At 33.6% G+C, this 14,235-nt stretch overlaps 1 protein-coding gene across 1 annotated transcript; it reads left to right on the top strand.

Moving 5' to 3' along the window:
* The first annotated feature begins 862 nt into the window (after nucleotides 1–862).
* Nucleotides 863–3,771, top strand: LOC126656872 (uncharacterized). The gene is made up of 4 exons (XM_050351495.1): nucleotides 863–921; nucleotides 2,064–2,402; nucleotides 2,634–3,316; nucleotides 3,377–3,771. Exons 1-4 carry the CDS (start codon nucleotides 863–865, stop codon nucleotides 3,769–3,771), a joined length of 1,476 nt encoding a protein of 491 aa, XP_050207452.1.
* Nucleotides 3,772–14,235: the final 10,464 nt, after the last annotated feature.

Raw genomic sequence — 14,235 nt, 5'->3', positions numbered from 1 at the left:
AATAAAAATTAGGACTATTTTAAATTTTTTATCATAAGAAAACCACCCTAGAAAACAAAACTATTATCAGAACTGGAGAGTGTATCGCACTCTCTTAAGTGAGAGTGGGAAGGGAGATTTTTGTAACAAATATAACAAGTTCAGGCTAAAAGTGATCATGTTTTGCTAATTTAAACGTTTTTGATATTTTGTGCCAAGTTCAGCGGGTAAAGTGATCATTTGTTCTAGTTTTATGATACAACCATTTAAATGAAAATTAATTTGATTTTGTTGAAAATAGATTTTGTTTTTCAATTACCATTAATTAAAATTACAGGTTCAGAGAAATTTATATTATGAAGAAGAGAGAAAGAGAGGCATATAGTATCAACGTTTATACCATTTGAATTATAACTTATTGGTTGTAGCTCATTGGTTGATATAATCAATGCGCTATAATTCAAAATGGTATAAGCGCTGAACAGTAAAGTGCTAGGTCGTGGTTCAAATTCTCACACAAGTGCCCTCGCCTAATTATATATGAAAAAACATTGATACAAACTACATAAATATACTTGATAATGCACATAAAATGTTCGATAAAATGCCGCATTAAACTTTTCAAATTACCGTTTTATGAAATGTTGTTTATCTTAAAAGAAATGTTGATTTGAATCATTATGAATGTTTGTTTCTGGAAAAAATTGTGATTTAGTTTGTCATCAAATGATTTTGAGATTTATATTTATGATATGCCTACTCTACAATAATGTATGTGAGAGGTGTTGAGTTGTGATATGCACCATGTGCTGACATTGTTATATGCACATGGGAGATATTACTTGTGTGTCTATGCGCATTTTAACACAGAACACTTAATTTAATGGCAGCGAAGGGAGAAGGGCCGAGCTATGCTAATGACGGGGAAGGGTTGGCTATCAAGTGTGTTTAGAAAGATTTGCTTAGGGTGTAAGCCAGTGTTGTGTTACTCGTTACATACCTAGGGTTCGATGGATTGTTATAGGGATTGATATCACGATATTTATTGAATTTTTGATGTTGTTTTCTTACAATCCGTTTTAAAGATAGATATCGTTGAATATTTGTTGTCGAATATTTTGAATATATTTTTTTGGTACATGGTTCAAGAGGTTTTTTAAACGGGTCTAAACTATAAGACGACACCTTTAAATTTTCCACATACAGAATAATCCCAACTCGAACCGTCTAGGTCCCTTACGGGAGGCAAACTCTGGTCCCAAGTTTTAAACAGCTGTATACATGAGTACGACTGAAATAAAAATAATGTTTTATACTTGTTATATCTATTCATTGAATTTTTGCTCACTACTTTTCAAATAAATATTCTTTCAGTTAGCAAGGGATAGTATAAAAGGGAGTTATTATTGTAAGATTATGGAGTGCTAGTGTTTCAAGGATAGTAAGGTCAGAGGCGGATGCATGTTGTAGAGGGTGGGGTCCATGGACCCCACCCTTTTTTTAAAAAAAAAATTCCTACATAGATGTCATACATGTCAGAAAAGGAAAAGTCTTTAGTTTCCTATAGGCTTCCGGATTTTACAACTTCACGTGGCCCCCATCTCTTCAAAAGAAAGAAAAAATTTATTATTCCCACATTGAAATAGTAGTGTATAGTCAAATCATAAAGACTTCTAATTCCTTTCTACATACGAATTTTTATTTCCCACATTGAAAACCACAATCTTTTTTAAACCACACAAATCCCTATATATACACATACATAATAATAAAAATAGTATAACAAGCCAAGCTTTCTTTAATTCATTGGTTATTATATATTTGTCATAAAAACTAAAGCAGCCCTATATTTTTTTATTTTATTTATAAAACGGGTAATTTTTTGAGAAGAAGCAAAGCAGCATCAGTTCAAATTAACATCCAGAGCAGCTGAATTTAAAAAGTTATTAAGGTACGCATATTTTGTAGTCATTTATTTTTATTAAATTTTAAAAATATAAATTCATTCAAATTGTACAATTAGATTTAATTTATAATTTAATTTGTATGCAATGAACTATAATCATGTTAAGATATTATAAAAGGAAAGATTCGTCTACACTCGAGTCTAATAATTTATTAGTTTCTCAATCATCTGATTTTGTACATGAACAAATTCCTATTCAAGAGGATAAATTCGACAATAGTATGAAAACACAAGCGCATTCGACAAAACAAAAAGGAGTTGATTTGAATGCTCTTCCTGCTGATCCTGGAGAACGATTGAAAATTGATAGTTATCATCCAAATGATCGAGATGAAGTTAGAAGGGCATATCTTCAAAAAGGCCCTTGTCAACCTCGTAGTCATGATTTTCAACAAAGAGATATTGGTGGTAGACTACGTCGATTCAATTCCAGTTGGTTTGATGAATATAAATATTGGTTAGAATACAGTATAAAAGAGGAAGTTGCATTTTGCCTATGTTGTTATTTATTTAACACTGAAATTTAAAATCAAAGTGGTTCTGAATCTTTTGTAAGTGAAGGATTTAAAGCTTGGAACAAAAAATCGCGGCTGGATGTTCATGATGCTGGAAATCCACATACTATGGCAGTTCATAAATGTCAAGATTTGATGAATTAAGCTCAATCTATTCATTTTGCATTTGACAGGCAGACAGACTTAGCTAAACATGAATACAAAATCAGATTGAATGCCTCTATTGATTGTATACGATTCCTTCTAAGACAAGGATTGCCTTTTCGTGGTCATGATGAGCATGAAAATTCAAGCAACAAAGTCCTCGAGCTTCTACATTTTTATGCAGAACGTAATGATGAAGTGGGTAGAGTTGTATTGCATAATGCTCCAGGAAATCAAAAAATGATAGCTTCTTCAATCCAAAAAGACATTGTGCATGCAGCTGCAAAAGAAACAACCAAAGCTATTATTGATGATCTCAAAGATGATTATTTTGCGATTTTAGTTGATGAATGTCGCGATGTTTCATGCAAAGAACAAATGGCTTTAGTTTTGCGATATGTAGATAAAAGAGGATTTGTAGTGGAGAGGTTTATCGGTCTCACCCATGTTTCTGATACTTCAGCCGCATCACTTAAAGATGTCGTCAGTTCTATGCTTTCAGAACACAAACTAAGTCTCTCCAGAATTCGAGGGCAAGGTTATGATGGTGCTAGTAACATGCGAGGTGAGTTCAATGGCTTGAAAAGTTTGATTATGAGAGAAACCGGATCTGCATATTATGTTCATTGTTTTGCTCATCAGTTACAATTAGCACTTATTTTTGTTGCAAAGAATCATTTTACTATCAATGATTTCTTTGATTTAATTGCCCGTTTGTTAAATGTGGTTGGAACTTCTTGTAAGCGTTGAGATAAGCTTTTGGAGCAACAAGCAAACAGTGTTATTGAATCATTGATCAATGGTGAATTACAAACTGGTAGAGGTTTGAACCAAGAAGTGAGTATTAAAAGGCCTGGTGATACTTGTTGGGGATCTCATTATGCTTCACTTTTAAATATAATGACTATGTTTTCTTCAATTATCTATGTACTTGAAGATGTTGAAAGACATGGCGCCTATCAAGATCAAAAAGCAGAAGCACGTCGTCTCTTGGAGCTATTAGAATCATTTGATTTTATTTTTTGCTTGTATTTAATGGTGGCAATTTTGGGGATTACTAATGAGGTGAATTTAGCTTGGCAGAAAAAAGATCAAGAAATTATAAATGCTATGTCACTTGTTAGAACTGCAAAGGAAAGATTGCAACAAATGAGAGATAGTGGATGAGAGGATTTAATAAAGGATGTTTTTCTATTTTGCAATAAGGTGAAAATTATAATACCGGAGATGGAAGATGCATATGTTAAAGGAGGGCGTCGTAGAACTTCACATGTTAGTAATTTACACCATTATCAGGTTGATGTCTTTTATGCAGTAATTGATATGCAACTTCAACAGCTCAATCGTCGTTTTGATGAAGTCAATACTGAATTACTTCTTTGTGTTGCTTGCTTGAGTCCAAAAGACTCATTTAGTGCATTTGATAAGAAAAAGTTAGTCAAGATGGCTGAATTCTATCCGTGTGAGTTTTCTAGTGTTGAACTTATTGCACTTAAAAATCAATTGAAAACTATATCACGGATGTACGTGGGGACGACAGATTTAGTAATTTGAATGGAATAGGAGAGCTTTCAAAGAGGATGGTGGAGGTCAAGAAGCATAATATTTACTCACTGGTGTATTTGCTATTAAAGTTGGCGCTAATTTTGCCTGTAGCTACATCAACCGTGGAGCGAGCTTTTTCTGCAATGAAATTGATAAAGAGTGATTTACGAAATAGAATGAGTGATCAGTGGATGAATGACTGTCTAATAGCATACATCGAGAAGGATATATTTAATAGTGCCACTAACGATGTAATTATTCAGTATTTTCAGGATATGAAAACTCGTCGAGGACAACTGTAAAAAATTAATTTATTATTTGAATTTTTTTAAGTTTATATATATTTATAATTTAAATTTTTATGGACCCCACCATGCTAAATTCCTGGATCCGCCACTGAGTAAGGTTGGCCACATCTCCTGCTAGAGTGTCGTTTCTATTTTCTATTTTGTATCATGTATTTTATTTACCTGGTGTTTGTATTTTAATTGCTCTTTATATAAATATGTAAAGAAATTTCCAAATGTATCAATAGTATGTATATTTTTTTTAATGTTCAAAGTAGGAACATGATGTTCACTATATCCTTTTTAATTATCGATAATTTGATATATTACACATGTTTTATCATGTAAAGCTTTCATTTACAATATCGAATGTATATATATTCTATAAGAGCTCCAAATTAAGATTCACCTCCATGATGACAAGTGTTTTTTTACAAACATCCATGTGGATTCCTCAACATTTACTTTTGTCAATTGAAATTTTGTGATTTTACAACTTTCCCATCCTTACATTTACCACCGAATTTATTTTTCAACCGTTTTAATTTGGAGAGGAACTTTCATCTTCCATTTTTGTGTCTATATATTCGTAAATCATTTTCAGTTTTCAAGATAAATACAAGGTTGGTGGTGTATACATATGTGAGTTGAGATACTGATTATTGAAGTAATGCTGCAGCCAGTAAGAAATTTGACGACTAAGAGGATGTTGCGAAAGAACACACCAGGACGAGATGGAAAAGCTAGAAAAGGGGGTTCATGGTGATTTCTTACTGATTCTTATTTCTGTATTTATGAACTATTCCTATCATTCATTTGTGCCTTATGGAACTTTTCTGCACGAGTTAAAAAAAATTTTGTTATTGTTTCGGTCTCAATATCTGAAGTTCATCTTCAGAATTTAAAAAGCTGAGAGTTGAGATGCTGTTATGGTGAGAAAATATGAAAGAATATACAACTGACAAAATATATTGTAAGCACAGAGTGATTTGTGAAAGTTGAATTAAATTCTCATTCACATCTTTAGGTTAAATACAACTTACAGAGATAGATAATAGGAGTTGTTACAACAAGATAATAACAAACTGATATGGCAGTTAAGATATTACAAAGATATGATAAGATTGATCTAACTACGTTATTGGTTTAACACGCCCCCGCAAGATTGAGGCTCCGTTGGAGACTCCGATCTTGGAGCGATGAGTTGTAAAATGCTGTCGACTTAAGGCTTTGGTAAGCACATCTGCAAGTTGATCCTTTGTGGATATATGATGAACTTTGAGATTACCACTGGTGACGCATTCTCGAACGAAATGATAGTCAAGAGAAATATGTTTCATTCTTGAATGAAAGACAGGATTAGCACAAAGATACGTGGCACCAGTATTGTCACAAAATAGGGATGGAGGCTTAGACAAGTGAACTCCCAACTCTTGTAGTAGATTTTGTATCCATAAAATGTCAGCAGCAGTATTGGCAATTGCTTTGTATTCAGCTTCTGACGATGATCGAGAGACTGATTTTTGATGACATGATTTCCAGGAAATTGCATTGGATCCGAGATAGATAAGATAAGCTGTAGTAGACCGACCATCGTCACGATTACCTCCCCAATCAGAGTCACTAAAGGCCTTTAATTGTAAAGGAGAATCTTTGCGCAAAAAGAGACCATGAAAAATGGTGTTCTTTAAATAACGAAGAACCCGTTTCAAAGCTGTCCAATGCAATTCAGTAGGAGAATGCAATTCAGTAGGAGAACCCGTTTCAAAGTCGCGCTTAGAATAATCGCTCTCACCAAAATTTAAACCAGGCTCTGATACCATGTAAGCACAAAGTGATTTGTGAAAGTTGAGTTAAATTCTCATTCACATCTTTAGGTTAAATACAACTTACAGAGAGATAATAGGAGTTGTTATAACAAAATAATAACAAACTGATATGGCAGTTAAGATATTACAAAGATATGATAAGATTGATCTAACTACGTTATTGGTTTAACATATATCTCACTAGAAATGCAATTTTATGATTTAAATTGTTTGCTTATTTTAAGAATCTTTGAAAGCTTAAGATCGCAGGTGGATTTCCTTTTTCTTGTAAATTTATGCAACTATAAAAAAATGTATCTTTGTTGAGAACCAAGCTTATGCAGAGGATGTTTTTGTTGCAAGGATATTCATCTTGTACAGCCAGTCATACGATCTTGTGCTAATGGCATCTTTTGAACAGAATTTTGAAAGTATTTCTCTCTTCAACTGTTGCCAAGGTGGAGGCATGAGCGATTTCTTTGTAGTTTATTGATGAGCAGGGTGGTTCGGCTAATATTAGATAAAATTATGGTTTATTTCTTTGATTTATTACGTACTGGTTTATTTCTTTGAATTTATAGAAGTAGGTTGAAGTAGGTTATGGTTAATGTTTTTATTGAGTTAGGAGTGTACAAGTGAGTATTTAGGTGAGGCTAAATGTCTATCCTGGATAATTAATTTATTAATTTTGTATTTATCAGTATATGCTATACAAAAGTGGCTAAAAGGTTGTTTTGGCGTCTGGAAGTGTCAAAAAGGGCTTCTAGGGCCATAAGGGTTTCACTATGGTCAATTTAGTCTGTCAAACTTGCAAATTGTCTCATATCAATTAGTCCAATTTTTTAAACTTTTATTGTGATCCCTTTGGATATTTATGGGCTATTTGCGACTAATTACGCTTCAATCTCTCAAGTTTGTCTCTATGCACTACTTTAGCCCGCTTGAATTCAAACATACGGACCGCTAGCTCGTCACTCGGACGAGTTTCTTTGAAAATCATCACTGGATGCTTCATTCCCTTATCACTTTTTTTACCTATCCCGAAAATAGGTGTCTACAACTGAGTTCGATAGACACTACCAACACTCTTGTACTTGAATTATCGATTACATCCATTTAGTGGGCATATCCGATATATCTCATCTCAATCATACAAACAATTCACATGATATGGTACTGGAATGTAAATAGTTTGGAAAGCTAGTAAAATGGAAAGATGGAAAACATATGAGACGCGCATATGACTCTATCTGGACTAACATGTGAACATGTAGGAAATACTCCTGAATAAGCATCTAATTTTGGGGTTCCTATCATGTAGCAGATAGAGGTGGATTTTATTCATTTTTGCATGCATAAAGCCTAAACCAAATGTCTAAGTGAGGTTAATTTTAACATCTTGACTGCCTATACAACCTCTAATTATATTTTTGTGACACTCTTAAGATTTCTTGGCAATTTCCTAGATTTAGAGCTAATTAACATGATTATCTTATTTAGCATGTTAAAGGAGAATTTTGACATGCTTTGGAAAGCGGTAAACAATTTAAATATACACATTTATAGTTGATATATATGCAAGGTTAAAAATATTTTTAAACCTTAAAGATCCGGGATATTTAGCAGTTGTCTGCCATATTTTTGTCTATACAGTCGGATTCTGGAGCCGGACAGAACACGAAAGTTCTTCTTCTAGTCAAAATGGGTATGGTGGTTCAAACCGGGATGGATTTTAAATTTAAACAAGCCAGAATCAAGTCAGGAAGTTTTCGGTCCTAGCGAACTTGGCTTCGAGACCTACGATGATGTGGCATCCACTAGAATGACGTGCCAAGATGATGCTGACTAGGATATGTCCAAAAAATTATAGAAACAAAACTCTACAACTATTACAAGTCCGTAGGTTCAAAAGGGACCCAATTCCGAGCTCAAATGAGCCCAGAAACACAAAAAAATGCCTAAAACTATTACAGAACATCTGAAAGGCATCTGGAGCGAAGAACATCGGCACCAGAAGAACTGGCGGCGGCGCCACCATTTCATGGTCTGGGGCAGCTTGGGGAAGGTACAAGATCAGTCCAAAAAAACATGCAAGCACGATGAAAACACGCAAATTAGATTCTTGAATTTAACATGTTTGAAATATATGCATAAAGACAGGAAAAACAACCATAAAACATGTTTTAGGATCAAATCATGGCAAAACAATTGTTATGGCAGTTTGTAACAATTCATGGTGATTGTAACTAAGCAGGCATCCTAATTGACAGAATTTAAAACAGAATACATACATAATGACAGTAAAGTGATAGGAATGGTATTGGATCCTCAGAAGTACCGTTATGAGTCCTTGGCTAATTTTTTGGTGATCTGGATATAGAATCTAGTTCTAGATTTATTGGCAGCAGTGCGTTCTTGGCTGATAAAGCATATTTAGCTTGATTTTGGATTGAAATTGACTGAATTCTTATGTGTGTGTAGGGTTCGGCCAACTAGTGTATTTTTTAGGGTTTATGATGTTTGATCATACGTACTGGTGCTACCTCTTACTATGGTTTTGTAAGGTTGTTTAAATAGAAGTTAATTAGGGTTATAGTTTAGGTTAGTGTTTAGGTTTACTTGAAACTGTACAATTGAGTGTTAAGATTAGTTTAAACTCTATTTTTAATCATTTAATTGCAAAATTCATATGAAATTAGGTGTGCTATACATAAAGTTGTAAATGGGCTTTCAGAGCCGGAAGGGTTTGGGTATGGTCAATTTAGTCCGTCAAACTTACAAATTGGCCCATAAACTTCTAAGGCATTGTAATTAGTCCAATTATTTGGATTTTTATTGCAATCTCTTTGGACGATTTTAAGCTATTTGCAGCTAATTATGCTTTAATCCTTCAAGTTCATCATTGTGTAATGATTTCGCTCGCTTGAATTCAAACATGCAGATCTCTAGCTCATCACTCGGACTAGATTCTCTAGAAATCATCATCGTACGCTGCATTCTCTTATCACTTTTTATCTGTCCGGAAAAAGGGTGTCTACACGTATGATCATAATGTTCAGTTGAATAAAGTTGAAAGGAATCCAAAGAAGAACAAAGATATAAATTGTAAATGAAAATGAATTTTTGAAGTATATTTCCTTAAAATATAATTCTAGAACGGATTATTTTAAGGAGAAAATGTAATACTCTGCAGCGTCGTGATGTCAATCTCCGACGTGTTACGTGTAAATTGTCAAAAATATCAACACGACATATGTCATACTTTTTTTTAGAAGTGTGGGACTGCCACCCAATTTTATTAATAGCTTCATTTATGGCGGAGGAAAATTGTGGTTACACAGGTCAAAGGAGATACTGATAAAAAAAATTCCGCTCAAGGCATAAGGCAAAAGAAAACAAATAAAAAAAATGGGACAAACCCTACTACAAAAATTAAATAAACAAATAAGTCCAAGAAACAAACTAAATGCCTCTCCTGAGAGAAAGTAAACCTGTTTTAACAACATTTTGGGTAGTGTTACTCTTCTTAGTAGGAAGATCATCCTTAGATTGGCTTCTGGTCTTTTTAAGAGGATCACCCCTATAGAAGTCTGCAAAGTGATCAGAATTAAGAGCACAAGAGATAGCTATATTAATTTTGTTAGAAAGATCATTACCCATTTGAATCTGTTCAGTATTTGATGGATTAGCCTAAAGACTAATTTTTAAATTAGGGTTAATTACATATAAAATCACTACCTTTACACGAATTCTCAAAAATAACATGACCTTTAAAACGTGTCAATTCAGGGCATCACCTTTCATTTCTTTTCAAAAACAGCATGGGCACCTTTTTTGATAAAATTTTGCTGACTTGACACTCAATGGAAGTGCCATGTATCATGCCACATCAGCAAAAACGCCACTAAAAATGTGCTGATGTTGTTTTTGAAAAGAAATGAAAGGTGGTGCCCTGAATTGCCACGTTTTAAAGGTCGTGTTATTTTTACAATTTCGTGTAAAGGTGGTGCTTTTATATGTAATTAACCCTTTAAATTACTACCACCTGCATGCAATAGTATCACAAGGGATTTCCTTAAACGTAGGAATATCCAACTTTGTATCCTCTGCTATGACATCCAAGTGAGTTTGATTATTATTGGGGTCCTTAATTAAATTATGATTAGGCTCCACAATATCATTCACAAAAGAACTCAAAATACAATAGAGGGGTCAGTCACAACTGCCTTTGAATTCATGTCAGAAATAACTGCATTAATTAAAAAGTAGACATATTAGAATTAAAATTACTAACCTTCTTCTTACATTTGTCCTTGGTCGAAAAATTTACCTTATTGATGGTATGTGAATTTCACTTTGTTGGCATATGAAAGGCTCTTAGGGTCAGCCCTGTTATTCTTAGCAAAATTTATGGTAGACACAGTCAAAACTTCAAGGGTACTTTGATTCTCTTTGCCAACGATATAACAATCAATTAAATTAGAAAAAAAAAACAAAAATATTTAAAAATAAATCAAATATTATTCAAATAGCCAAAAATTAAATTCTTTACATTCATGACAAAACAAGAAGAAAGTTTACGTTTTTTAGCCAACCACTAAACAATAGACACATGGCACACTTAAATTAGAAAGTAAAGTGAAAAAAATGTGTGAAACAGCTGTCAACTGTAAAAACGTGTTAAAATGCGTCAGTAACGCGTTTGACACTCGTATCAGTCACGCGTCAGCGCGTGTCAACGTGTCAGAATTATTTAAACATGTACCATTTATGTATCTTTTATGTATCAATAATGTATCAAAACATATTTGCAACTTAATTTCAGTAACAAATTTCACTAATTAGACAATTATACTAAATTTTTATTATTTGATGAATCTGTTTCAGGTCTCCAAGAAACCAGAAACTTGGATCAGTCAGCATGTAATTTTGTCATAATGGATTTTTTAAATAGGGATATTTGACTTATTTTTATTCATTGAAAATAATGTACCGGCGGTGTATCTATTAAAATTTAATCGTTAAAAATTACAATTATGAGTTGGAGACTGATTCTAGAAGTTATAATAAATGGTATATCTATGATGTATCTGTCACGACCCAAATTATTGAGCCGAGACCGGCGCTAGGGAATGGGAGTGGTAGCTCCGAAACCCGTAACAAGCCTAAAACCACTAATAATTTTTCGCAAACAAAAACATAATATCATATATAAAATGTTTTCAGAAAACTCTTTAAATAAAATAATTATAGATATTAAAATATCATATTAGAGTTTACATTCAAGACTAACTATTTGAAATCAATTTACCAATCTTAGACTGACAACTACTGACTACTGCAGCTCTAGGAACTCATACTTGTGCAAGTCCAATGACTTCTGGCACAATGGAGATGGTTTGTCTGATCCGACTTCTAATACCTGCAAATATCAGAGTGAGGGGTCAGTATTTGGGAAAATACTGAGTGAGTTTGCAAGTTACTTATAGTATTATCAAAATATGGCGTCACACGCTTAATACGTATATAAATTTATGATGCAAGCAAACATTTTTAATTTAAAAGTGTGAGTCCAACTCACTAGATACGGAGACTCCAGACTACACCGTAGCCGAGTGCTCACTCGTATTAAAATCAAAATGTGAGTCCAACTCACGGGTGGGTCCAACCCACTGGTGGGCCCATCCCACTAGATACGGGGACTTCCAGACTACACCGTAGTCGAGTTCACTCTCGTATCGAATTCATATCATATCATGCATAAATATATATTAGTTCTTAATCACAAAGTTAGGTACTTTAGACTGATTCACTAATAATCATGCAGCCTATTGACACCCAATAGGTAGTTGGTCTCTTCGGACCGCACATCAGACGCTCATCTTCAAAACAACGAATACAACAGAATTCATATAGTCAAATCTATCAAACAAAACATCTTATACGAGCAAATGATATAGATACAAGGTATTTAATAATAATATTCACGATATAAGAAAATAATTTTTATAATAATACGCAAAAGTAAATTGCCACTCACAGTGACCGCTATCCAAAACTGCACTATCGCCACCCGAATACGTAAGCTCCGTGCATCGTTTGATCTCGTAGCTACTTTAACTCGACGGCCTGGTAGCCTAACGATACGTCCAGTTCCTATTCAAATCATATGTACGTTTAACTCATAAATGTAGACTTAATTTCAAAACCCTAAGTTATAAACTTAGGTTAATATAATCGTATTTTAAATACGATTCTTAACTTTAATAGTATTCTAATACTTAGTCAAGATATTCGCTATATCTCTTATTCATTGATTCTTAAACTTAGATTCCTTATATCTCGGAATCTTAATCGAACACATTATGTTCGACACCTAAATTTCTCGTTTTCAAGGTTCGTAGTTTACTTTTAATGTCCGACGTACTTGAAGTCAGAAATCTAAATCTAAACAGAGCGAAAATGCCTTTAAACGACTCCGTCGTTGGTTGTGCGAACGCACAAAAGGATGTGTGCGTTCGCACAACCGTGTGTGCGTTTGCACACATAGGTGTGCGCTCGCACACATAGGTGTGCGCTCGCACACATAGGTGTGCGCTCGCACACTATGTGTGCGATGCACATTGTGTGCGTTCGCACACAATGGTGTGCGATCGCACACCGTGCATCCGCACGGTCCGGAATCCGTCTCCGGCCGATCCCGACGTGCCTAATCTTGATTCCGACATGCCCCTATCTCATTTTACCACAAATTCAAATCCAAATTCTTCAAAAACAATAATAGAAACGCGATTATAATTCGTTTAATCCGTTAAAACGAAATAACCCTAGCTCACTAATTCTCGCAATAAAAACGTCAAGCTTACCTCGATCTGAAGTTTAACGATGATAGAGAATCGAATTCTAAACAAATCGATATAAATAACGCTCGATTTGGACGAGAAACGGCGAAACCGCGGCGGATCGTAATCGATCGTCACTTTTTCCTTTTCTTCACTGATCTCTTTCTTTTCCCCCTTTTCTTAACGTTTCCTTATTCTTAAGGAAAGGATATATATATATATATATATATATATATATATATATATATATATATATATATATATATATATATATATATATATATATATATATATATATATATATATATATATATATATATATATATATATATATCCTGGTTAACTTGCCATTTTAATCCTTCATTTCTTTAACTTAAACCATTTCTCTTTTAAACTTACTCTTTTAATCAAACAATTAATTATCCGTTTTATACGTATTATTTATATCCAAATAAATAATACTAACTCAAAAGATAATTTTCCGTTAATAATCTTTTAATTACTATTCTCGAGACTTAATTGGCTAATTTGCAATTTGGTCCTTGAACTTTTCAAAAATTGCAATTTAGCCCAAAACGCATCCGCGTCCAAATTTTAAAAGGTCTCCGATTGACCTGAAGCTTTTACCACATATACTATAAAACATTCCGCGGACCTTAGCGAAATAATTTTCCTTCAGAATTTATATGGCTAAATTACCACTTTAGTCCCTGTACTTTATTTTGCAACTTTCTTAACATTTTTCCTTTCTAATTCCAATTCCAACTTTAGAACTGAAATATAATGTTAAATTCTTTGCTATAGTCTCTTCCAAAACCGATCTACTAAAACTTATTTATTTTACTTTTATCGGAAGACTTTCCGATATCGCCACTCTGGCGACTCAAAGCTGGACACGTGGCCCAATTAGATAATTAAACATTTTGGGGTATTACAGTATCAACGACGTATGAATGTTGTATATATCATGTATCGTTGATGTATCTAATATGTATATATAATAGGCTTAACCCCATATAGAGGTCCTTGTACTTTACACATTTTTTTCCATAGGTCCTTATACTTCATTTTTGTATTATTTGGTCCCTCTACTTACCTATTTTTGATTTTCAGGTCCTTTATGAGTTTTTTCCGGTCCTTTTGTGTGGT

This window comes from Mercurialis annua, linkage group LG7, assembly GCF_937616625.2.
Source record: "Mercurialis annua linkage group LG7, ddMerAnnu1.2, whole genome shotgun sequence".
Lineage (NCBI taxonomy): Eukaryota > Viridiplantae > Streptophyta > Magnoliopsida > Malpighiales > Euphorbiaceae > Mercurialis > Mercurialis annua.
This window is presented reverse-complemented; position numbering and strand designations above follow the sequence as displayed.

Coding starts and splice junctions, on each gene's coding strand:
- LOC126656872 (XM_050351495.1), top strand. CDS start 863: ATGGCAGCGAAGGGAGAAGGGCCGAGCTATGCTAATGACGGGGAAGGG. Junction 922..2,063: donor GGGGAAGGGTTGGCTATCAA/GTGTGTTTAGAA, acceptor ATATTATAAAAG/GAAAGATTCGTCTACACTCG. Junction 2,403..2,633: donor TTTGATGAATATAAATATTG/GTTAGAATACAG, acceptor TGCATTTGACAG/GCAGACAGACTTAGCTAAAC.